The following is a 24,642-nucleotide window of genomic DNA, read 5'->3' as shown; positions in this document are numbered from 1 at the left end:
TGCCCCCGGGATCCAACAGTTTGCCTGTGACTTCGAAAGAGGCTTCTCTACTAAGAAGGATGGACACTCCCTTGGACTTGGAGGCGTCGTTTGTGGCATGGTGGGCTTCCGTAAAGAGTCTGTCAATTTGGGGACCTGGTTGGTCTTAAAGTGGGTTTCCTGTAAGAAAACTATCTTGGGCCTACCTTTTCTCAGTTCCCTCAGGAGGGCAGAGCGCTTCTCAGGAATGTTCAGTCCCTTGACATTGTGAGACACCACTGTGGGTGATCTTCCAAGCCCCGAATAGGCCATTGCTTGTACCTAGGAGTATGCGTGAGAGTGACAATCACCGGAGCTGTTGAGAGGAAGGGACAATTTAGGTACAAAAGTGGACCCCAGATGGCTACCCCGCCCGAGACGTCAGCAGGTAGCAAGAGTGGGGGAAATGGAAGGGGGGGGGAGGGGAGAGGGGACAAAAAGGTAGGATGCAGAAAAGGTGTGAAAAGAGAAGCAGACAGACAGGGTAGATATAGCAGGAGTGGAAAATCTCACTTATCCGGGCAATCACTGTCCGGATAAAACTAAGTAGTGTGCCGACGCCGGTTAGGACGTTCAGCCCACTTCAGGGGAACTTGGGAGGTCTGCGGGCAGAGATCGGGTCTGCAGCCCAGTCCTCTTCAATCTGGGAGGGTAGAGGCAAACAATCCAACAAGAAAGAAAAAAAAGGAAAAAATTAACTATCTGGGTAATGGGTCAGCCTCAACCCTGCCTATTTGAGTAGCAAATAAGATCTAAATGTGAGTCATACATCGCCAAACGGAATCTGTGGCAAGAAGCCTTCAAAACTAGATGAGCAAGCAACATAGCAAACAGAAAATTCCTCCCGCCTCCATCATTCAACATTTAACAGAAGATAGCCAACAAGGACGCTCAAGCCAGGGGCAGCAAACTTGCCCCCGACTCGAGCGTCCCCCCCCCCCTCCACACACCCATATGAACACAAAAATTATCCCAAGCAGTATGCTAATCAAGGTCCATCATGTACCCTCCCAATCAACTCCCCCCCCCAGTGAGGTCCCAGCAATCCCCCCCCCACCCCAGATCCAGAGCCCATCAGTCCCATGGCTAGGAGAATAGAGTACGTTGAGCAATCAAAAAGAGCAGATAATTCCTAGTGTTCTTCCTCCATGCCGGAAAAGGGAGGGCCTGGTGGTGATGGAAGAGTGCGATGGCTCAGGAGATCCCAACAGAAGGGTCTCCAAGGAACAACTGAGTGCATGTCGCTAGGGGAGCCATTGGTTGTAAAAAAATAAAAATGGTGGGATCAGGCTATATCATGGTCAGCTCCACGATGAATGGGGGGACAAAGTTCCTTTAGAAGCTGGAAAAAAGGGCTGTAGGAGGCGTCCTGCAAACAGGGGGGACCCGGGAGGGCCTAGGAGAGGGGCGGAAGGGCCAGAGATCAAATCTATGAGGGGGGGTGGAACAGGCCATAAACAGTGTCTCCAGGAGGGGTCAATAGAGCCAAGGGCCCCATATGTCAATGTGGATTAAGGTGAAGTTAGAAGTGCAGAGTATAGAGTGCAGGACAGAGCATTCGCTAAGGTAGCTGGGTGTCAGTTCTCCTGCAGGCTTTGGGATGCGTGGGCCCTGCTGCGTGGTGTGTCAAGTCCCGAGCCGTCCCTCCATCCCTGCTTCTGCCGTTTAGAGGAGTGTTTATCCGGCGTGATTGGGGGGGAGTGCAGCGGGCTCCTGTCTCCCCGTGCGGGGATAAATTCCTGGTACCACTTGGGGAGAGCAATGCGGTCAAGCGGTAGTGAATCGCAGAAATCTGGGAGATCCTCAGGGGTGCGGAGCACATGTTGTTTTCCATTGTGAGTCACTAGGAGTGCAAAGGGGAAGCACCAGGTGTAACGAATGTCCTTAGCCCTCAGTGCTTCCAGGAGAGGTCGCAGGGCCCTACGATTCCGCAATGTAATTTGGGACAAGTCCTGAAACAATTTAATGCGTTCCCCATTAAAAACTATGTGATCGTTTCTGCGTGCTTTGGCCATGATCTCTTCTTTAAGAGCAAAATTGTGCAGACAGCAGATAATGTCCCGTGGGGGGAGGGTGTCCGGGCCTCTGGCTCTCAGGGCCCTGTGTGCCCTGACGAAATCTATGGCGGAGTCTTCTGGTCTCTCTAAGAGGCTGTTAAAAACCCGTTGGAGTGCAGGGACTATCTGGTCCGCACCCACCGATTCGGGGACCCCCCGGACCCTGATATTATTCCTCCTTCCCCTGTTGTCAAGGTCCTCCAAATGTCTGTTAACTTCTATGAAGTGCATTGCATGGGTGGATGCCACGCCGTCTAATCTCTGAATGGCATGGTCCCTGCGTCTGCCCGCTGTCTCTGCTGCGGCCATCTTCTCTGTGAGAACTAACAAGTTCGTTTTCAGGTCGGTTATAGCAGCAGAGAAGGAAGCCTTGATGTCCGCTGCAAAGCCGGACATATCTGCGTAGGTGAGGGGATGGTCAGGTCCGGTGTGTCTCCTACCTCCTTCCTCCGATGCAGACTGTGAGTCTTCACTGAACTCTTCGTCCCGCTGGGTCGGCACCATCTTGGCTCCCGCCTGGCTTCTCCGCGTCTCGGCCTGGGACTTAAAGATTTCCGAAATATTCCTCTCCCTGGAGGTGGCTGCGTGTCGGCGGGGTCTGCTGTGCTGTGCTGAGTGGTTCTGCTTGCTCATCGTCAGGCGGTTAGCGGCGATGTAGCTCGCTGAGGCAGGGTGTCTGGCGGAGCTCCTTCACTATGCTGCCATCTCTCCCGCGCGCCAAGCCATGCCCCCCCTCCCTTTAATCTTTAACTGCTATGAAGCTGCACATGTGATCAGTTACGACACCAGCCATTGGATGGTTTGACAGTTTGGTTGAGAGCACCAATGTGACAGTTAACATTTCCGGCATGCCATGTTTTTTCAAACTGTTAGATCGATGGGTTTACTTCCGCTTTAATCAGCCACAGAACCTGTGTAATCAATATGTGTTCGGATGTAAAGAGATGAGGTGGCAACCCTACTAAAAACCTATGCTTGAGGCCTGAGAAGTAGTTCTGCAAGAGGAAGCCAGGAGGCTTAATATAAATTGTATTTGTGTTTAATATGATGGTGGGACCCCCTGTGAGGTCAACCCTTTTCTTAGAATGTTTACTTTCTCTTTAACCACTTTCAGACCGGACCATTTTGCTGGTAAATGACCAGAGGTCTTTTTACACTTTGGCACTGCGCTGCTTTAACTGGTAATTGCGCGGTCATGCAATGTTGTACCCAAACAAAATTTGCGTCCTTTTCTTCCCACAAATAGAGCTTTCTTTTGATGGTATTTGATTGCCTCTGCGATTTTTATTTTTTGCGATATAAACGTAAAAAGACCGCAAATTTTGAAAAAAAATGATATTTTCTACTTTTTGTTATTAGAAAAATCCAATAAACTCAATTTTAGTCATACATTTAGGCCAAAATGTATTCAGCCACATGTCTTTGGTAAAAAAAAAGTCAATAATTGTATATTTATTGGTTTGCGCAAAAGTTGTCACATCTACAAACTAAGGTACGTTTTCTGGAATTTACGCAGCTTTTAGTTTACGACTGCCTATCTCATTTCTTGAGGTGCTAAAATGGCAGGGCAGTACAAAACCCCCCCAAATGACCCCATTTTGGAAAGTAGACCCCCTAAGGAAATTGATAAGAGGCATGTTGAGCCCATTGAATATTTTATTTTTTTGCCTCAAGCGATTGAATAATGACAAAAAAAAAATTTTTTTTTTTTTTTTACACAAAGTTGTCACTAAATGATATATTGCTCACACATGCTATGGGCGTATGTGAAATGACACCCCAAAATAAATTCTGCTGCTTCTCCTGAGTATGGGGATACCACATATGTGGGACTTTTTGGGAGCCTAGCCGCGTACGGGGCCCCGAAAACCAAGCACCGCCTTCAGGCTTTCTAAGGGCGTAAATTTTTGAGTTCACTTCTCACTACCTATTACAGTTTTGAAGGCCATAAAATGCCAAGATGGCACAAAACCCCCACAAATGACCCCATTTTAGAAAGTAGACACCCCAAGCTATTTGCTGAGAGGCATGTTGAGTTCATGGAATATTTTATATTTTGCCACAAGTTGCGGGAAAATTACAAACTTTTTTTTTTTTTTTTTTAACAAAGTTGTCACTAAATGATATATTGCTCACACATGCTATGGGCATATGTGAAATGACACCCCAAAATAAATTCTGCTGCTTCTCCTGAGTACGGGGATACCACATATGTGGGACTTTTTGGGAGCCTAGCCGCGTACGGGGCCCCGAAAACCAAGCACCGCCTTCAGGCTTTCTAAGGGCGTAAATTTTTGAGTTCACTTCTCACTACCTATTACAGTTTTGAAGGCCATAAAATGCCAAGATGGCACAAAACCCCCACAAATGACCCCATTTTAGAAAGTAGACACCCCAAGCTATTTGCTGAGAGGCATGTTGAGTCCATGGAATATTTTATATTTTGCCACAAGTTGCGGGAAAATTACAAACTTTTTTTTTTTTTTTTCACAAAGTTGTCACTAAATGATATATTGCTCACGCATGCCATGGGCATATGTGAAATGACACCCCAAAATAAATTCTGCTGCTTCTCCTGAGTACGGGGATACCACATATGTGGGACTTTTTGGGAGCCTAGCCGCGTACGGGGCCCCGAAAACCAAGCACCACCTTCAGGCTTTCTAAGGGCCATTGGTTTGACAGTTTGGTTGAGAGCACCAATGTGACAGTTAACATTTCCGGCATGCCATGTTTTTTCAAACTGTTAGATCGATGGGTTTACTTCCGCTTTAATCAGCCACAGAACCTGTGTAATCAATATGTGTTCGGATGTAAAGAGATGAGGTGGCAACCCTACTAAAAACCTATGCTTGAGGCCTGAGAAGTAGTTCTGCAAGAGGAAGCCAGGAGGCTTAATATAAATTGTATTTGTGTTTAATATGATGGTGGGACCCCCTGTGAGGTCAACCCTTTTCTTAGAATGTTTACTTTCTCTTTAACCACTTTCAGACCGGACCATTTTGCTGGTAAATGACCAGAGGTCTTTTTACACTTTGGCACTGCGCTGCTTTAACTGGTAATTGCGCGGTCATGCAATGTTGTACCCAAACAAAATTTGCGTCCTTTTCTTCCCACAAATAGAGCTTTCTTTTGATGGTATTTGATTGCCTCTGCGATTTTTATTTTTTGCGATATAAACGTAAAAAGACCGCAAATTTTGAAAAAAAATGATATTTTCTACTTTTTGTTATTAGAAAAATCCAATAAACTCAATTTTAGTCATACATTTAGGCCAAAATGTATTCAGCCACATGTCTTTGGTAAAAAAAAAGTCAATAATTGTATATTTATTGGTTTGCGCAAAAGTTGTCACATCTACAAACTAAGGTACGTTTTCTGGAATTTACGCAGCTTTTAGTTTACGACTGCCTATCTCATTTCTTGAGGTGCTAAAATGGCAGGGCAGTACAAAACCCCCCCAAATGACCCCATTTTGGAAAGTAGACCCCCTAAGGAAATTGATAAGAGGCATGTTGAGCCCATTGAATATTTTATTTTTTTGCCTCAAGCGATTGAATAATGACAAAAAAAAAATTTTTTTTTTTTTTTACACAAAGTTGTCACTAAATGATATATTGCTCACACATGCTATGGGCGTATGTGAAATGACACCCCAAAATAAATTCTGCTGCTTCTCCTGAGTATGGGGATACCACATATGTGGGACTTTTTGGGAGCCTAGCCGCGTACGGGGCCCCGAAAACCAAGCACCGCCTTCAGGCTTTCTAAGGGCGTAAATTTTTGAGTTCACTTCTCACTACCTATTACAGTTTTGAAGGCCATAAAATGCCAAGATGGCACAAAACCCCCACAAATGACCCCATTTTAGAAAGTAGACACCCCAAGCTATTTGCTGAGAGGCATGTTGAGTTCATGGAATATTTTATATTTTGCCACAAGTTGCGGGAAAATTACAAACTTTTTTTTTTTTTTTTTTAACAAAGTTGTCACTAAATGATATATTGCTCACACATGCTATGGGCATATGTGAAATGACACCCCAAAATAAATTCTGCTGCTTCTCCTGAGTACGGGGATACCACATATGTGGGACTTTTTGGGAGCCTAGCCGCGTACGGGGCCCCGAAAACCAAGCACCGCCTTCAGGCTTTCTAAGGGCGTAAATTTTTGAGTTCACTTCTCACTACCTATTACAGTTTTGAAGGCCATAAAATGCCAAGATGGCACAAAACCCCCACAAATGACCCCATTTTAGAAAGTAGACACCCCAAGCTATTTGCTGAGAGGCATGTTGAGTCCATGGAATATTTTATATTTTGCCACAAGTTGCGGGAAAATTACAAACTTTTTTTTTTTTTTTTCACAAAGTTGTCACTAAATGATATATTGCTCACGCATGCCATGGGCATATGTGAAATGACACCCCAAAATAAATTCTGCTGCTTCTCCTGAGTACGGGGATACCACATATGTGGGACTTTTTGGGAGCCTAGCCGCGTACGGGGCCCCGAAAACCAAGCACCGCCTTCAGGCTTTCTAAGGGCGTTACAGTTTTGAAGGCCATAAAATGCCAAGATGGCACAAACCCCCCCAAATGACCCCATTTTGGAAAGTAGACACCCCTAAATTTAGGGGTACACTAGTGAGACTAGGTAATAAATGGCGGGTGCCCTGAAACTATAAAAAAATAACTAACCAACCAGCGTCACCTGTAACAGTTATATGGTGATCACTGGTGAAAGGGTTAACTAGGGGGCAATTAGGGGGCTTTATGCGGTAGTATATGGGGGTCCCTGGCGCTATAAAAAGCTGCAGCGAACCTAAATACCTACCTGCCTAACTAGCGTCACCTGTGACACTAATACAGCGATCAGAAAAACGATCGCTTATTAGGCTGGGTTCACACTGGAGCGATGCGGGAACGCCACGAATGCGCGGCGGGTTCCCGCATCGCATGCCTCCCGGCGGCAGTTCACACTGCCCTATGCGAACTGCTGGGAGTGTCAGTGAAATGTTACTGACACCCCCAGATCAGTTCGCATATCGCAGTGCGATCTGCAAACTCGGATCGCATGGTGTGAACACCCATGCGATCAGATTCTGCTGCGGGCCAAAAAAAGGGTCCCGTGCGAATTTGCGGCGGGTGCGGCGGGTGCGGCGAATGGCTGAACTCGAATCACACAGAGATCGGATGTGATTTGCACTGCAGTGCGGTGCGAATCACATCCGTTCTCATAAACCGCTGCAATGTGAACCCAGCCTTAGTGACACTGGCGACGGGGGGTGATCACGGGGTTAAACCTTTATTGGGGGGGTTAGGGGGGTACCTTAGAACTAAAGGGGGCTAACCCTAACTGCCCTAACAGTTATTAGTCACAAATGACACCTGCCGGGTGATCAGGGGGTTAAACCTTTATTAGGTAATAAATGGCGGGTGCCCTGAAACTATAAAAAAATAACTAACCAACCAGCGTCACCTGTAACAGTTATATGGTGATCACTGGTGAAAGGGTTAACTAGGGGGCAATCAGGGGGCTTTATGCGGTAGTATATGGGGGTCCCTGGCGCTATAAAAAGCTGCGGCGAACCTAAATACCTACCTGCCTAACTAGCGTCACCTGTGACACTAATACGGCGATCAGAAAAATGATCGCTTATTAGGCTGGGTTCACACTGGAGCGATGCGGAAACGCCGCGAATCCGCGGCGGGTTCCCGCATCGCATGCCTCCCGGCGGCAGTTCACACTGCCCTATGCGAACTGCTGGGAGTGTCAGTGAAATGTTACTGACACCCCCAGATCAGTTCGCATATCGCAGTGCGATCTGCAAACTCGGATCGCATGGTGTGAACACCCATGCGATCCGATTCTGCTGCGGGCCAAAAAAAGGGTCCTGTGCGAATTTGCGGCGGGTGCGGCGGGTGTGGCGGGTGCGGCGGGTGCGGCGAATGGCTGAACTCGAATCGCACAGAGATCGGATGTGATTTGCACTGCAGTGCGGTGCGAATCACATTCGTTCTCATAAACCGCTGCAATGTGAACCCAGCCTTAGTGACACTGGCGACGGGGGGTGATCACGGGGTTAAACCTTTATTGGGGGGGTTAGGGGGGTACATTAGAACTAAAGGGGGCTAACTCTAACTGCCCTAACAGTTATTACAGTCACAAATGACACCAATGCAAAAAAAAATAAAAAATGACATTGGTGTCACTGTGACTGGGGGGGCAGGGGTAATTGGGGGGGTGATCGGGGGGTAAAGGGGGGGTGTGAGTGTGCCTGGCATGTTCTACTGTGTGTGTAGAGTGTTGGTGCAACTCACCGATCCGCTCTCCTCCGTGTCGGAACGAAAAATACCGACACGGAGGAGAGAATACATCACTTCCTCTCCTGTGTTTACATTACAGGAGAGGAAGTGATGTCACCGGGGATTTCTATTCGTCGGGAGCGATCGCGAGGGGGTGGCCATGAATGAATGGCCGTCCCCTCGTCCGGGATCGCTCCCGAACGAATACCGACCGCCGCAGGCACCGGGCGGGGGCCCGATCGGGCCCCGACCCGCGGGAGGCAAGGGACGTACATGTATGTCCTTATGCCTGCCCGTGCCATTCTACCGACGTACATCGGCGTGCGGCGGTCGGCAACTGGTTAAATATATTCATAAGTAAAATCCAGTCATGTAGTAATGTCTGTTATTTTGGTTTCAGGGTGGTGCATAGGACCTTTGTCATTGAGCTTTTGTTTGCATCAGATGTGTTTTGTATTATCATACAAGTCTATGAGAAGGCAAAACTCTCTTGGAGTAGGTCAATGCAGATCAGAAAAGGTCACATGCACCTGTCAATGAATTCTGCATGATCTCTGAAGCCTCTCAAACTGATGCCATCGACACAAGCCCAAATCCCATTGACACAGGTAACCGTACAGTGTCCTGTTCCTGTAGTACTTACACCGGGTTGTTATTGTCTGGAGAATTTCCAATTCGGACCTCAGCGCCCATCATCCGGTACATTGAGCCGTCTGTTCGTCCAGTGACTACAACAACATTCACTTTGTATTTCTGTTTCAGGTCTACCTTCCACCAGGGTGATGGGTCCGCATTTGTGTGGGTACAGAAGCCATTATACCAGTTGGTATCTATCACACCATCAATGGCCTTTTTAGCGTAACCAATTGGATCGAGTGGATAATCAGAACTCTGTGAGGCTTCCCCGCTTCTGGCGATATTTGTGGCTGAAGAAAGAAAAACAAAACACACTCAATAATTATACATCGTGTACAAAGACAGCATGGATTCATGAAAGACAGAAGTCGTCAGACAAACCTGATTTCTTTTCATGAGGTGGTAAGTAAAACCTTGGACAGAGGGGTGGCAGTGGACGTGGTAAACTTGGACAGAGGGGTGGCGGTGGACGTGGTATACTTGGACAGAGGGGTGGCGGTGGATGTGGTATACTTGGACAGAGGGGTGGCGGTGGACGTGGTATACTTGGACAGAGGGGTGCCGGTGGACGTGGTATACTTGGACAGAGGGGTGGCGGTGGATTTGGTATACTTGGATTTTGCGAAAGCGTTCGATACTGTTCCGCACACATGGCTCATGTGTAAGGTAAAGTCTACAGGTTTGGAAATATCATTTTGTAAATGGATAGAAAACTGGCTAAAAGAAAGAATTCAGAGAGTAGTGGTTAATGATTCTTACTCTGAATGGTCTAAGATTATCAGTGGTGTACCCCAAGGTTCAGTGCTGGGACCTTTATTTTTAATATCTTTATAAATGATATTGGGTCTGGGATCAAAAGTAAAATTTCCGTCTTTGCAGATGACACCAAGCTATGCAGTGGAATATCGTCCTTACAGGATGTCTCCAATTTACAAGCCGACCACAATGCTCTGTCTAATTGGGCGACTATGTGGCAGATGAGGTTTAATGTTGAGAAATGTAAAGTTCTGCACTTGGGGGCTAAGAATACGCATGCATCATACATACTAGGGCGAGTACAACTGGGAGAATCCATAGTGTTGAAGGATCTGGGGGTTTTGGTAGATCATAATCTCAATAATAGCATGCAATGCCAAGCTGCGGTTTCCAAAGTGAGCAAAGTCCTTTCTTATATTAAGAGAGGTATGGACTCCAGAGAGAAAGATATAATTTTGCCCCTGTACAGATCATTATTAAGACCTCATCTGGAATATGCAGTTCAGTTTTGGGCACCAGTTCAAAAAAAGGATATCTGGGAACTGGAGAAAGTGAAGAGAAGGGCAACCAAACTGATAAGAGGCATGGAGGAGCTCAGCTATGAGGAAAGATTAGAGGAACTGAATTTATTCACTCTTGAGAAGAGGAGATTAAGGGGGGATATGATCAACATGTACAAATATATAAGGGGTCCATATAGTGAACTTGGTGTTGAGTTATTCACTTTACAGTCAACACCAAGGACAAGGGGGCACTCTTTACGTCTAGAGGAAAAGAGATTTCATCTCCAAATACGGAAAGGTTTCTTCACAGGAAGAGCTGTGAAAATGTGGCATAGACTCCCTGCAGAGGTGGTTCTGGCCAGCTCAGTAGATTGCTTTAAGAAAGGCCTGGATTATTTACTAAATGTACGTAATATAACTGGGTACTAACATTTATAGGTAAAGTTGAAAATCCGATGGCCTCTCGGGGGGAATCAGGAAGGAATTTTTTCCCCTGCTGTAGCAAATTGGATCATGCTCTGCTGGGGTTTTTTGCCTTCCTCTGGATCAACTGTGGGTATAGAATTGGGTATATGGGATTGTATGATATTATTATTTTTAATTTTTTTGGTTGAACTGGATGGACTTCTGTCTTTTTTTCAACCTGATTAACTATGTAACAAAGTAGTTCCATTGTTCTAAAGGGGCCTTCACCAAAAAAAAAAACTGTAAACTGCAATGTTGTCAATAATTTCACTGAAACCGTTGGATTGATTTACTGGAGAGTGCAAAATCAGCATCCAGGTAAATTTTTTTGTTTTCAAAAGAGGTTTTATTAAAGTTATTAACAGAAATACAAAGTCAGCAGAAAGCATCATATTTCAACATTGACATAAAATGTTGGAATACCAGGTGATCACAGGTAATAAACACATGACAGAACCCTGCAAGGCCAACCATAGATAAAAGATACACTGTATAGGTCTTGAATTCCAACCATCAATCATAATAGCAACGAGAATGACAAGTTAAACGAGCTGACCATCATAACCCAATTATAAAAGAAAGATCATGACAGGGAGAAGGGGGAGGGAGAGCAGAGAGAAACAAAGGAAAAGAGGAGAAAAAGCAGACAGAAAAGAGAAGCAAAAAGGAAAAACCTAAGGTGCGATCATCTCTGTAAACGGAACAGGAACCATGGGTTCCATTTAAGGTCATAGATGTGTTCAGTGTCATGTAGAGTGTGAAAGATCTTTTCAGACAGCATTACCTGATCAATACGAGTGAGAACCTGTGCTAAAGGTATAGATGGGGATTTCCAGTGGAGAGCGATAGTCCACAGTACAGCAACACAGATAGAGTGCACTAGTCTTATAAAATGTTTAGGGGTGTCGGGGGGGGTCTGGAATAGAAGGCAGTGGTGAAAGGAGAGGGACAGTGTTCGGCCCGCGAACCCATCCATCAGCCTTAAGACCTCCTGCCAGACAGGGCGAATTAAGTCACAGTCCCAAAAAATGTGTACGAAGGTGCCGGGACGATTGCACCCTCTAAAACAGTTAGGGGATGTAGGGGGGTAAATCTGGTGCAAGCGTACCGGGGTGTAGTACCACCTAGTGAGAACCTTGATGGCCGTCTCCCTAACAGTCAGGGATCTGGTGCATTTACGCATGTTGTTCCAACCTTCCTCCCAATCCACCACTCCCGTCTCCAAAGCCAATTCCTCCTCCCAGCGAGCTCTATAGCGAAGGGACTGGCACTCCGACTGCCCCTCAAGGGCCCTATACATCAGAGAGATCAAACCCCTCTGGCGTGGGAAAATGAAACACACGTCTTCAAAGACAGTGAGCTGTGCCCGAGGATGGAGTCCGTACCGGGAGAGGAAGAAGTGGCGGATCTGCAAGTATCTATAGCATTCAGAGTCCGGGAGTTGGTGCCGGGCCTGCAGAGTCGAAAATTGAACAAAGTCGGAGCCCGTCATAAAGTCTTTCAGCTGGGTAAGTCCACAACGGACCCAAATATCAAAAGATTCAGGATGGAGATAAGCCGGGGGGAACCTAGGGTCGCCCAGGAAGGAGGCCCCTAAAGAGCGCCCAAGTGTGATGTCGTATTTCTGCTTGAAGTGGTGCCACAATTGGAGGCAATCCGCCACTATAGTATTGCGCGTGGTTAGAGTCAGGAGGGGATGATTAGTAGACCACATAAGGCCGGGGAGATAGAATGGAGTGATCGAGTCACCCTCAAACCGCACCCAGGGGACTTTAGAATTAGGGATCGACCACTGTGCCTGCTGAGTAAATCTACAGGCAAGGTAGTACAACCAAATCTGAGGCACCCCCAGACCACCATTTTTCGTAGATCTATAGAGTACCCCTCTCGCAAACCTGGGAGGTCTACTGTTCCAAATAAACCTATTGAAATGAGACTGAAGGTCAAGGAGAAAGCTCTTAGGGAGCTTAACCGGTAAAGAACGAAATAGATATAGCAACCTGGGTAGGATGACCATTTTGAGGGCAGTGATACGACCTATAAAGGGGATACGTAAAGAAAGCCAACTTCTTAGGGTGTTTTTAAGTTTGCTAATCAGTGGGGGATAATTGACCCCAAAGAGGTCCCTGAAATTCCCGGGAAGACCAACCCCCAGATAAGAAATGTGGGTGGAGGCCCAAGTAAATGAGTAGTTTTGTTTAATAAGGGCCAAATCATTGGGTGTAAAGCCTATAGGGAGGGCTACAGATTTAGACACATTAATGGACAGGCCAGAGATTTTCTCAAAATGAGACAGAGTCAAGAAAAGATTAGGGAGAGAGACATGAGGGTTAGTAATAAACATCAAAACATCATCTGCATACATGCAAAATTTATACGTTTCAGACCCCTTAGTATAACCAGTAATATCAGGATGTCTAAGGAGAGCAATTGCGAGGGGCTCCAGGGCTAAGGCAAAGATTAAAGGGGAAAGGGGACACCCCTGTCTAGTGCCTTTACCTATGGGGAAAAATTCTGAGTTACAGCCGGGCAACTTAATGCGAGTCATAGGATTATTATAGAGGGCATGGAATCCTGCTAGAAAGCTGCCCTGAAAGCCCATGAGAGGCAAAAGTGCGTCTAAATAGTTCCATGTAACACTGTCAAATGCCTTCTGTATGTCTAAACTCAACAGGAGGAGCTTACGGGAGAACAAGTTGGCATCCTGGATAACATTGGAGGCAAGGCGTATATTGTCAGTGATAAAACGATGTGGAATAAACCCAGACTGGAAGGGGGAAATTAGAGAAGGGATAAATTTTGCTAGTCTGTCAGCTAAGATTCTGCTAAAAACTTTGATATCATTATTTATTACGGAAATTGGCCTAAAGTTTTGAGGTAAATTATGATTCTTATTGGGTTTAGGGATCAGTGACATGTTAGCTAACAGCATTTCCTCTGGGAAGCTACCACCTAATAGAATCGAGTTGAAAAGTTGCATCATTCTGGGGGCTAAAATCATGGCGAATTTCTTGTAATAGAGGGCTGAAAAGCCGTCCGGACCCGGGGCCGAACCCAACTTCAGTGACTTGAGTACCCCCAAGATTTCCGGAACAGTAAAAGGGGCATTCAACGCCTCCGCTTGTGAGGAGGAGAGCGTTGGGAGAGGGATGTCTTGCAACCAGGACAGGTCATCAAGAGAAGGAAGGGTGCGGGGGGCCTCTAGGAGTTTAGAGTAGAATTGCTCAAAGATCTTGAGGACCTCCTTGGGATGTGACGATACAAAACCCTCATTATTAGAAAGACGGTAGACGTGAGGCGGCCGAAGTGTGCTAGACAACTTCCTAGCAAACGAGGTCGAGGCAGAGTTGTTGAATAGCAAACTGCGAGCCTTGGCCCAGCGTAGCGTCTTCTCAACCTTGGAGGACAACAAGGAGTCGAGTTCCAGGCGCTTCTGATCTATGGTGCGCCTGGACGAGTCCAAGTGCAACGAAGATGCGTCTTTGTATAGGTGATCCAATTCTCTGGTCAGTTCCACTATCCTAAGTCTATTAGCTCTATTCCGGGCCGCGGAGAGACTAATAAGTCGTCCCCTGATGACGGCTTTATGCGCCATCCAGAGGGTCGCGGGTGGCATGTCTGGGCGAGCATTCAAGGAGAAATACTCCTCTAGAGACTGAGCTACCTGGGCTTCCACACCTGAGTCCGAGAGAAGGGATTCATTCAATCTCCAGGAGTGAGGCGTGGGGGCGAGCCTAATGAACCCTGTAGTAAAAGAAATTGCCTGATGATCGGACCAAACACAGGGGTGGATGGAGGCCTCCACCGAGTTAGCAAGAATAATTGGAGTGGAGTAAATGTAGTCTAACCTCGCATAACTGTTATGTGGGTGGGAGAAAAAAGTGTACTCCCTGCAGCCTGTGTTGTGAGCTCTCCAGGTGTCAGTGAGTTGCAGTTCACGTAGGCCCCTGGAGAGCGATTTCGGGAAAGCTCTAGAAGCGATTGGTGTTGATGAACGGTCGAGAGTGGCGTTGGCAACTGCATTAAAATCACCACCTACGATTAAGTGAGGGGAGTGGTATTGAGCAATTTTCTCAAAAAGTGACCCAAAGAACGTGGCCGATCCCTCATTGGGTGCGTAAATACTAGCAATAGTAAGTTCCCTGTTGTGGACCACACCCTGAATAATAACATATCGGCTCTCAGGGTCTTTAAATATATGCTTGACCTCCATCGGGAGGGAGGAGTGAAGGAGAATGGCGGCACCCCTGGTCTTGGACGAGTGGAGCGAGTAAAAGGCTTGAGGGAAGTCCTTATGGAAAAATTTAGGGTGAGAGGAGCGGGAAAAATGCGTTTCTTGGAGCAGAAGGATTTTAGCTCCAAGGCTTTTATAAAAGGAGAAGGCTTTACGCCTTTTGGATGGTGAATTAAACCCCTTGACATTATGTGAAACACAAGTTATTGCCATAGCACATAAAAAAGGACAACTATAGTGGAGAGGTCAGGAATGGTGGCAGGGGGAGAAAGGAAAACTCTCGGGGAATACTCGTCCAACAGGTGCCAGAGACACAGGGGGACCCTCATATCATCTGCAGGACAATAGAAAAATAAGACACAGTGCAATAAAAACAAGTGTATAGGGAAAATACCAATCTTAAGTATAAAAGGTATCTGAGTGAATATAAGAGCATAGAACAAGGAATATGATCGACCTAAACGGGAGAAAATCAAAAAACATAAAAGAGGGGAATATGCGTCAAAAGGAAAGGGCCCAAAGCCCAAGAAGGGCCAGGGGCAAGACATTAAAGCTAAGTGTAATAGCGTGTGGAGAAACATAGCCACACCAAAATAACGATCAAACATCGAGACCACAAGGTCTCGTGTCCAGTAGGGTTGCGCAATGGTAGGGGGTGCCCACCAAAGAAGCAACCGACCACTGGAAAGGGGAGCCATACAACAGCTCCTAGGGACTTGTAAATGGCTGGAGGATTGGGTAGAAAAAACCTAGGACACATAAGGCCCCTCACTCCGACAAGCTCCACCATCGCCCGATAGGACTGAGGCGTGGAGCAAGCGGGAGCTAAGGGGGGGAAACAGTATAAAACCAGAAACTTAAATATACACTACCCTGTACCATATAAACACGAGCAGCATATAAACAGCCATTGAGAACTAATAGCAAACCACAGTCTGAGCCTTCCGATAAAGGAGAGCAAAACAACCTCATCGAGGACTATTTTCCACCCGATCATCTGCACCGTATCTGATTCTACGTCTGTCTCTTCTGGTCGGAGGGGTTTGCCAAATAGGTGTAGCTCTGGGGGTGGAGGGCAGTCTGCGAACCGCCGAAGCGTCCAAAAGTCCCAGCTTCACCAGGATCTCTTGACCCTCCAGGACCGAGGTAGCAGAGTATGTCGAGCCATTATGTGGAATCACAAGACGAAACGGGAACCCCCAGCGGTACCTGATGCGGGCCGACTGTAGGACAGTAGTTATCTCCTTTAGGTTCCTTCTACGCTCCAAGGTCACAGGTGCGATGTCTGGGAAAATTTGGATAACTTTGTCATCGAGAGTGATCCTCTGTTTGTTACATGCTGCTCTCAAAATCTCCTCCTTGACCAGAAAGTCTTTCATGCAGAGAATGATGTCTCTGGGAGGTTTGTCCTCCGGGGGTTTGGGGCGCAGAGCTCTATGTATCCGATCACATTTGAACATAGTGGCTTCATGTTCAGGGAGCAAAGACTTAAACAACCTTATAACTACCAGAATAAGCTCAGATTCGGACTCCGGGATGCCACGGATACGCAGATTATTATGTCTATTTCTGTTGTCGAGGTCTTCTATTTGAGACTGTAGAAGTTGGACCGTGGAGGAAAGGGCTTCGTGTTCCCGGCTGAGGTCATTATGAGCTATTGCCAACTCATCATGTTTAGTCTCTAGCCTTTCAGTCCTTGCTCCAAGGGCCGAGATTTCCTGTGAGAGTGCATGAGAAGTTTTCTGAAGTTCTGATTGAAACTTGGATGCCAATCTATTGTAAATGGAGTCCAGACTGTCCTCTAGGTCAGCTTTTGAGAGGGCACTGGAAGTTCTTTTATCCGACAGAGGAGCAGGAGAGGTAGGGCCCAATATGCGAGGCGGAGAGGTCGGGTCCGGAGAGAGGCGCCCAGCAACCGACCCCTCACGCTCCATGCTGGAATGTTCTTGAGAGCGGAGAAGGTATTGTGTGAGAGTCTTTTGGGCGGTGCTCCGTGCCTTCTTTTTTTTAGACGGCATACACTAGGGCTCAGCGGGTTAAAAGATGAGGTACAGAGGAAAGGAAAAATCGTGGAAGAAAAGAAATGTGGTGCAGGAATACCTCTGAGATAGACTGAAGTCCCGAGCGGAGCTAATCTGGGGTCTTAGAAAAGCATTTGAAAACTAGGTGCATGCGCTGCTACTGTGTAGGGTGGCGGTGCAGCGAAGCAGCAGCAATTAGCACAATGTCATTAGGTAGTCCTTTGAAAAGCTGAGGGCTGCTGTGCTCCTGAATGATAAAACTGCCTGGCAGCAGCCGGCTCCAAAGCGGCCGGTAGGCGGGGGGACCCCACAGAATGAACAATCAACGGGGGGGATAGGGTGCCAGGAAACAGTCTACATCCGGGGGGGGGAGGGGGGGGGCTGTGCAGCACTCACCACTAGTCCAGGGGTCACTGGTGCAATACTTGTAGCAAGGAACCCTGCGAACCGCATATGGTACAGATGAAGAAGTGAAGCAAAGCGGAGGCAGGGAAGACACAGTAGGCCCAGGTAGCTCCAACACCGCTCCGTCTGAGGGTTAATACTTGCTGCGGGGGCTGGGGAGGCCTCTTCTGGCTCCAAGGTTGCTCCACTAAGCCTGGGAGAGCAGAATTCAAAAGGGGTGTAGCGCTGTGAGCGGTTTACAGCCTCAGAAGTGCGGGCGGAGGGCTGCGGCCTGCTCCGGGTGTACCAAGATAACCGCCGTTTGTTGTAGTGGATTGCTAGGCCTCAGACCACTATGCGCCTGTAAAGTGCTTCGGTTGGGCACCGGATCCGGGCCGGGATGCACCGCCAGGTGGATGCCTAGGGGTAGGAGCCCCTCCGGAGCCGAGGGACGACCAGTAGCTCCGGGAGCCAGGTAGGCCGCAAGATGGCGGCGGAGCGCCTCACGTGTGGGCGGTAGGCCCGGGACGGCCCGGAGCTCACAGAAGGCCCGGGGAAGCGCCAAACGACCTCCGGATGATAGCGGGGGATGTTAGCAGGGCCTGCAGCCCGAAGAAAGACCGATCCGCGGTGTTGGGAATCCGGATTGCGGTGGATGCAAGTAGGCCTCAGCGGAGCTCTGGCTAAACGCGTCCGTCCTCACCGACTTCCGGCCACGCCCCCTTCCATCCAGGTAAATTTAGGGGTATACTTATTTTAACCAAATGAAAAATATGGATCATGAAAATTAATTTTTATGTTGGTTTTTCCAGCATATCACCTTTTTCGGTAGGCACTTGTAGTCATCCACAGTGGCAATACAAGTGGAGGAGAAAGTCGAAAGGAAACTAGTTCCCCTATATTCTTCTTAGTCACAAAGAGGTGGCATCTGATTGGATGCTGGCATCCCATATGGCATTGGTGGACATCTTGAGTCAGTAAGAATCTATTCAAGACCCTGGTTCCCGGGTTTGGTGTGCATTTCATGTGTGAATAGAGTAGGGACAGGTCACCCATCTGTCAGGGACAGTGATTAGCATCAGAGAGAGGTTCCAGATGAGTAGGGGGAAGTGCAGAGACATGCCATCCTTCCTGGAATCCTCCCCACTTTGATATGGACCGGCCAGGCCACATTCCACCCCTCAAAACAGGCACCATCAGCACACCAGAGACCTTCCGCTATTACTCTTCGCTGTTTCATTCTGTGAGCGCTCCCAGTTGGGTTGCCTTCTTGCTGGGCATGTTGGGTATTCCTGAACTTCAATTTCAATACAATTCTGTTTTCTGCCACTGAACTCTGAGTGTTTACCACCCTGCACCTCCCCACACACTATTTCAATCAAGATCCAATGATGGCCTGTTCAAATGTTTAAAAAGTCAGCCACTTCTATAGATTGTTTTTACATTTTTATATGGCTATATTTTACTAAGAATAAGAGACAGGAATAGGCTATATAAAAACTTTGGAATTGGTCTAGTTTCTAGGTGAGTGTTGTTGATACCTTTAGTGCATATCTCTTTAAAATACCTGAAGGAGTTCTTTTGATGACCTACCTGCTGCCATAAGAGTGTATTCAGACCCTCCTCCTCATCTAGTGCACCAAAGTCATTTTTATGTACTTTTTTACCTTTATATTATTCTTACCTCCGGGTGGAGGGCTGCAGCACCAAGCCAGACCCAACGACCCCAGGAAAAGCAAAGCCACCAAAGTCTTCATTCTGGAGGGGAAACCAAGACACAAAGAGTCTGTTACTATAGTATGTTACACGAGAAGGTGATTCTGCATCTCTTCCTCAGTATCATCTCTTCTTTCTCTGGTACTTAGAAATAGCTTTTCTTAGTATTAAAATAAATTCTCTTTCGATCAGATCTGTAATTTCATTAACAGTGCCTTGAGAAAGTATTCACATCCCTTGAAATTTTCCACATTTTGTCATGTTACAACCCAAAAACTTAAATGTATTTTACGGGGATTTTATGTGATAGACCAACACAAAGTGGCACATAATTGTGAAGTGGAAGGAAAACGATAAATGGATCCAGGATTTCTACATTTTTTCTAAATAAATATGTGGAAGGTGTGTGGGGAGTACATTTGTATTCAGCCCCCTTTACTCTGATACCCCTAACTAAAATCTAGTGGAACCAATTGCATTCAGAAGTCACCTAATTAGTAAATAGAATCCACCTGTGTTTAATTTAATCTCAATATAAATACAGCTGTTCTGTGAAGCCCTCAGAGGTTTTTTAAAGAACCTTAGTGAACAAACAGCATCATGAAGGCCAATGAACACACCAGACTGGTCAGGGATAAAGTTGTGGAGAAGTTTAAAGCAGGGTTAGGTTATAAAAAAAAATATCTCGAGCTCTGAACATCTCAATGAGCTCTGTTCAATCCATCATCCAAAAATGGAAAGAGTATTGCACAACTGCAACCCTACCAAGACATGGCCGTCCACCTAAACTGGCAGGCTGGGCAAGGAGAGCATTCATCAGAGAAGCAGCAAAGAGGTCCATGGTAACTCTGGAGGAGCTGCAGAGATCCACAGCTCAGGTAGGAGAATCTGTCCACAGGACAACTATTAGTTGTGTACTCCACACATCTGCCCTTTATGGATGAGTCACAAGAAGAAAACCATTGTTGTAAGAAAGTCATAAGAAGTCCCATTTGCAGTTTGCGAGAAGCCATGTGGGGGACACAGAAAACATGTGGAAGAAGGTGCTCTGGTCAGATGAGACCAAAATTGAACTTTTTGGCCTAAAAGCAAAACGCTATGTGTGGTGGAAAACTAACACTGCACATCACCCTAAAACACACCATCCCCACCGTGAAACATGGTGATGACAGCATCATGTTGTGGGGATGTTTTTCTTCAGCAGGGACAGGGAAGCTGGTCAGAGGTGATGGGAAGATGGATGGAGTCAAATACAAGACATCTTAGAAGAAAACCTGTTAGAGTCTGCAAAAGACTTGAGACTGGGGAGGAGGTTCACCTTCCAGCAGGACAACGACCCTAGACATACAGCCAGAGCTACAATGGAATGGTTTAGGTCAAAGCATATTCATGTGTTAGAATTAGGGATGAGTTTTCTGTTCGGGTTGAACATGAGTTCGACTCGAACATTGGCTGTTTGTCTGTTCATCGAAAAGCGAACATTATGGGCCGTTCAAGCCGAATTCGAGCGGCGTGTAACGGCCCATAATGCACTGCGGGAGCTCAGTGCATTGCTGTCTCATGATTGGCCAAGCATGCACTATGACCCGAATGCTTTGGCCAATCACAGCGCCGTCAGCAAAGAGAGCCATAATTCAATTATGGCTCAGGGAGTTAAGTCCACGCACCACACTATATAAGGTCGCCTGCACGTCGGCCCTGTGTATTGTGTCGCTGGCGTTGACTGAGACAGAGTGTGTCATTTCATTTAAATTGAGCAGGTAGGTGATTCAGTTAGCTGCAGTGTATTTAATATATATATATATATATATATACTGCCAGTCTCATATATATATATATTGTGAGGGGTTAGCTCGGCAGCGGGTGTGTGTGACCCCCTGGATGGGTTCACAACACAAAGTCAGGCACAGCAGACAGCGGTGTAGGTTCAAAAAACAAAAGATCCGGTTTATTTGTGCTCCATGCAGTGATACATATAACAGCCAAACAAAATAAAACAAGAAAATAAATCCTGGTCAGCTTGACCTCTAACTACACACATAGACTCCCTGTCTAACAACTGGGTGCAGCCTTGTGCTGTACCAGTCCCTGCCTTTGTTGTAAAGGTTTTGCCACACAGGCGTTAACTCACCGCACAGTACAGGTGACACACTCCCCAGTCTATACAACACAAAACTGGTTCCAGGATGGAGCATCTCCCTATGCATGCTGGGGTTTTTTGTAGAGGCCTTAATGAGCCCACTTGCTTCAGCTGGGCTCATTAACTCTTCCCCTCTAATTGTAAAAGTCTGCATAAAGCCTGAATCTAGGACACACATATTTACCATCCTGGATACAACCAGGTGACTTCACCTGCCTGCTGCCACAATATATATATGTATATATATATATATATATATATATATATATATATATATATATATATATATATATCCACAGTATCCAGTTTAGCTAGATCTCACTGCAGTCCGTTCCTGGTGGTGTACTGTTTCTAATATACTTCAGGCAGGCAGGTGGTTCAGTTAGCTGCAGTTTATTTTATATATATATTATATATATGGATAGCTTCTAAGAACATTTTTGTTTCAGGGCACCACCACCAGTGCCTAAGGCCCAATTTTTCTGCCCCTGTTTAACAGGGGTGTATAATTATAATTTTTGCTGTAATATTTTGCAGCATGGCTCATTCTTGTGCTCAACTACAGTATCTGTGAGGGGTTGCAGTGTTGTGGCACCACCAGTGCCTAAGGCCCAATTTTTCTGCCCCTGTTTAACAGGGGCATGTAATTACAATATTTGCAGTAATATTTCACAGCAGGGTCCGTTCCTGCGCTTAACAAGAGTATCTGTGAGGCTTTACAGTGTTGTGCCCCCGCCACCGCCAAAGGCCCAATTTTTCTGCCCCTGTTCAACAGGGGCGTGTAATTACAATTTTTGATCTAATATTTCACAGCAGGGCCCGTTCCTGCACCCACCAAGAGTAACTGTGAGGGCTTACAGTATTATGGCACCACCACCACACCACCACCAAAGGCCCATTTTTTCTGCCCCTGTTCAACAGGGGCATGTCATTACATTTCTTGATATAATATTTCACAGCAGGGCCCGTTCCAGCACCCACCAAGAGGAACTGTGAGGGCTTACAGTGTTCTGGCATCACCAACACCTAAGGCCCAATTTTCTGCAGAGTATATATGGCAGGCCGTATAGTATATACAGACGGTCCCCTACTTTCAAACATCCGACTTACAAATGACTCCTACTCACAAATGGAGGGAGACAATAGGAAGTGAGAGGACATCTACCCCTAGGAAGGGAACATTTTCTTCTGTAAGAGTTAATATGGGAAAAAGGTGTCTCGTCTGATGCTTTATCACCAATCCTTGTTTCCCTAATAACCCCAAATTTTAAAAATCCAATTATCATTGGGACAGAAAGTGAGGTGAAATCTTCTGAACAGAGGCACAGACAGCAAAACAAATGTTACAGGGGTTATACCCATTCCCTATGTTATCCAAAAAGCTTAAACATTGATTTTTTGGCTGGAGCTACACTTACAAAATGTACCTGTTCCAAATTAAAAACAGATTCAACTTTAGAACAAACCTACAGTCCCTGTCTTGTTTGGACCGCCTGTATATGGCTGTTCAGAGTGGGGGGTACCCATGCCGTTTTTCTCAATAATTTTCATCCATATTGCCGGGACCCGACAATACATTACAGCCGCAAGCAGTTTTAAATGACTTTTATTCCTTTAGAAATGTCATTTTGTGCAGGGACTGTTCTAAACACGGGAAACACGTGCCACTTTACAGGCATACTATAGACACCCCACCAGGTACGATATTTAAAGGAATATTTCACTTTTATTTTTTCACGTTAAGCATTATTAAAATCACTGCTCCCGAAAAAACTGCACTTTTTAAAACTTTTTTTTGCATTTATACATGTCCCCTGGGGCAGGACCCAGGTCCCCAAACACTTTTTAGGACAGTAACTTGCATATTAGCCTTTAAAATTTGCACTTTTGATTTTTCATGTTCGAGTCCCATAGACTTTAATGGAGTTCGCGTGTTTTCGCACAAATTTTTGGTCTGTTGGCATGTGCTGTTGTGAACCGAACCTGGGGGATGTTTCGGCTCATCCCTAGTTAGAATGGTCCAGTCAAAGTCTAGACTTAAATCCAATTGAGAATCTGTGGCAAGACCTGAAAATTGCTGTTCACAGACGCTCTCCATCCAATCCGACAGAGCTTGAGCTATTTTGCAAAGAAGAATGGGCACAAATCTCCCTCTCTAGATGTACAAAGCTGGTAGAGACAGCCCCAAAAAGACTTGCAGCTGTAATTGCAGTGAAAGGCGGTTCTACAAAGTATTGACTCCGGGGGGCGCCATACAAATGCCTCCCACACTATTCACATATTTATTTGTAAAAAAATTTGAAAACCATTTATCATTTTCCTTCCACAATTATATGCCACTTTGTGTTGGTCTATCAGCTAAAATCCCAATATATTTACATTTACGTTTTTGGTTGTAACATGACAAAATGTGGAAAATTTAAAGGGGTATGAATACTTTTTCAAGGCATTGTATATGACACAACTAAAAGTAAAACATATAAAAAATAAAAACATTCATTTTTTTTAGTTTGTGACAAATTAGCTGGAACTCAGAGGAGGCACAATCTTTGGGTCATATATGTTCCTCCACCCCAAACTCACTCATCCGTGTCTTTATGGACCTTGCTTTGTGCACTGGTCCAAATCATTTGGTGGAGGGGGGATTACGGTGTGGGGTTGTTTTTCGGGGCTTGGGCTTGGCCCCTTAGTTCCAGTGAAGGGAACTCTTAAGGCGTCAGCAGACCTTTTGGACAATTTCAGGCTCCCAACTTTGTGGGAACAGTTTAGGGATGGCCCCTTCCTGTTCCAACATGACTGCGCACCAGTGCACAAATGAAGGTCCATAAAGACATAGATGAGTGAGTTTGGGGTGGAGGAACTTGACTGGCCTGCACAGAGTCCTGAGCTCAACCCGATAGAAAACCTTTTAGGATGAATTAGAGCCAGGCCTTCTCGTCCACAAATGTGCTTCTGGAAGAATGATCAAACATTCCCATAGACACATTCCTAAACCTTGTGGACATCCTTCCCAGAAGAGTTGAAGCTGTTATAGCTGCAAAGGGTGGGCCAACTCAATATTGAACCCTACGACCAAGACTGGGAGGCCATTAAAGCTCATGTGCGTGTAAAGGCAGACGTCCCAATACTTCTGACAATACAGTGTATATTTTAAAATCCAACAATCCTGATGTACTGATGGACAATCTAATTTCCCGAAAATGGTAGGAAAGTAAAAATGACCCCTTTTTGGAAAGTAGATAGTCTGAGGCATTTAGGCTCGATTCACACTAGTGCGGGCCACACGTCCCGCGTTTGCTCGGGCCATTCATTTGAACAGTTGCATGCACCTTTTTAACCACTTAACAACCGGCCTATAGCCGAATGACGGCTACAGGGCGGTTTCTTAACTCTAAGAGGCCGTCA

General features: G+C 46.2%; 1 protein-coding gene across 1 annotated transcript in view; it reads right to left on the bottom strand.

Moving 5' to 3' along the window:
• The window catches only part of LOC143997916 (fucolectin-like), a 39,598-nt gene extending 20,459 nt beyond the window's left edge, over nucleotides 1-19,139 (bottom strand). The window contains exons 1-2 of the mRNA XM_077493738.1: nucleotides 19,066-19,139; nucleotides 9,026-9,308 (exon numbers count right to left, since the gene is read on the bottom strand). Coding sequence (XP_077349864.1) covers nucleotides 9,026-9,308; nucleotides 19,066-19,138 — 356 coding nt within the window. The 5' untranslated portion in view covers nucleotide 19,139. The remainder of the gene's footprint in view (nucleotides 1-9,025; nucleotides 9,309-19,065) is intronic.
• Nucleotides 19,140-24,642: the final 5,503 nt, after the last annotated feature.

This window comes from Lithobates pipiens, unplaced genomic scaffold, assembly GCF_037356315.1.
Source record: "Lithobates pipiens isolate NorthernLeopardFrog02 unplaced genomic scaffold, aLitPip1_a1.2 Scaffold_19, whole genome shotgun sequence".
Taxonomy (NCBI): domain Eukaryota; kingdom Metazoa; phylum Chordata; class Amphibia; order Anura; family Ranidae; genus Lithobates; species Lithobates pipiens.
Note: the sequence above shows the minus strand (reverse complement) of the source record. Positions and strands in the feature narration are given on the sequence as shown.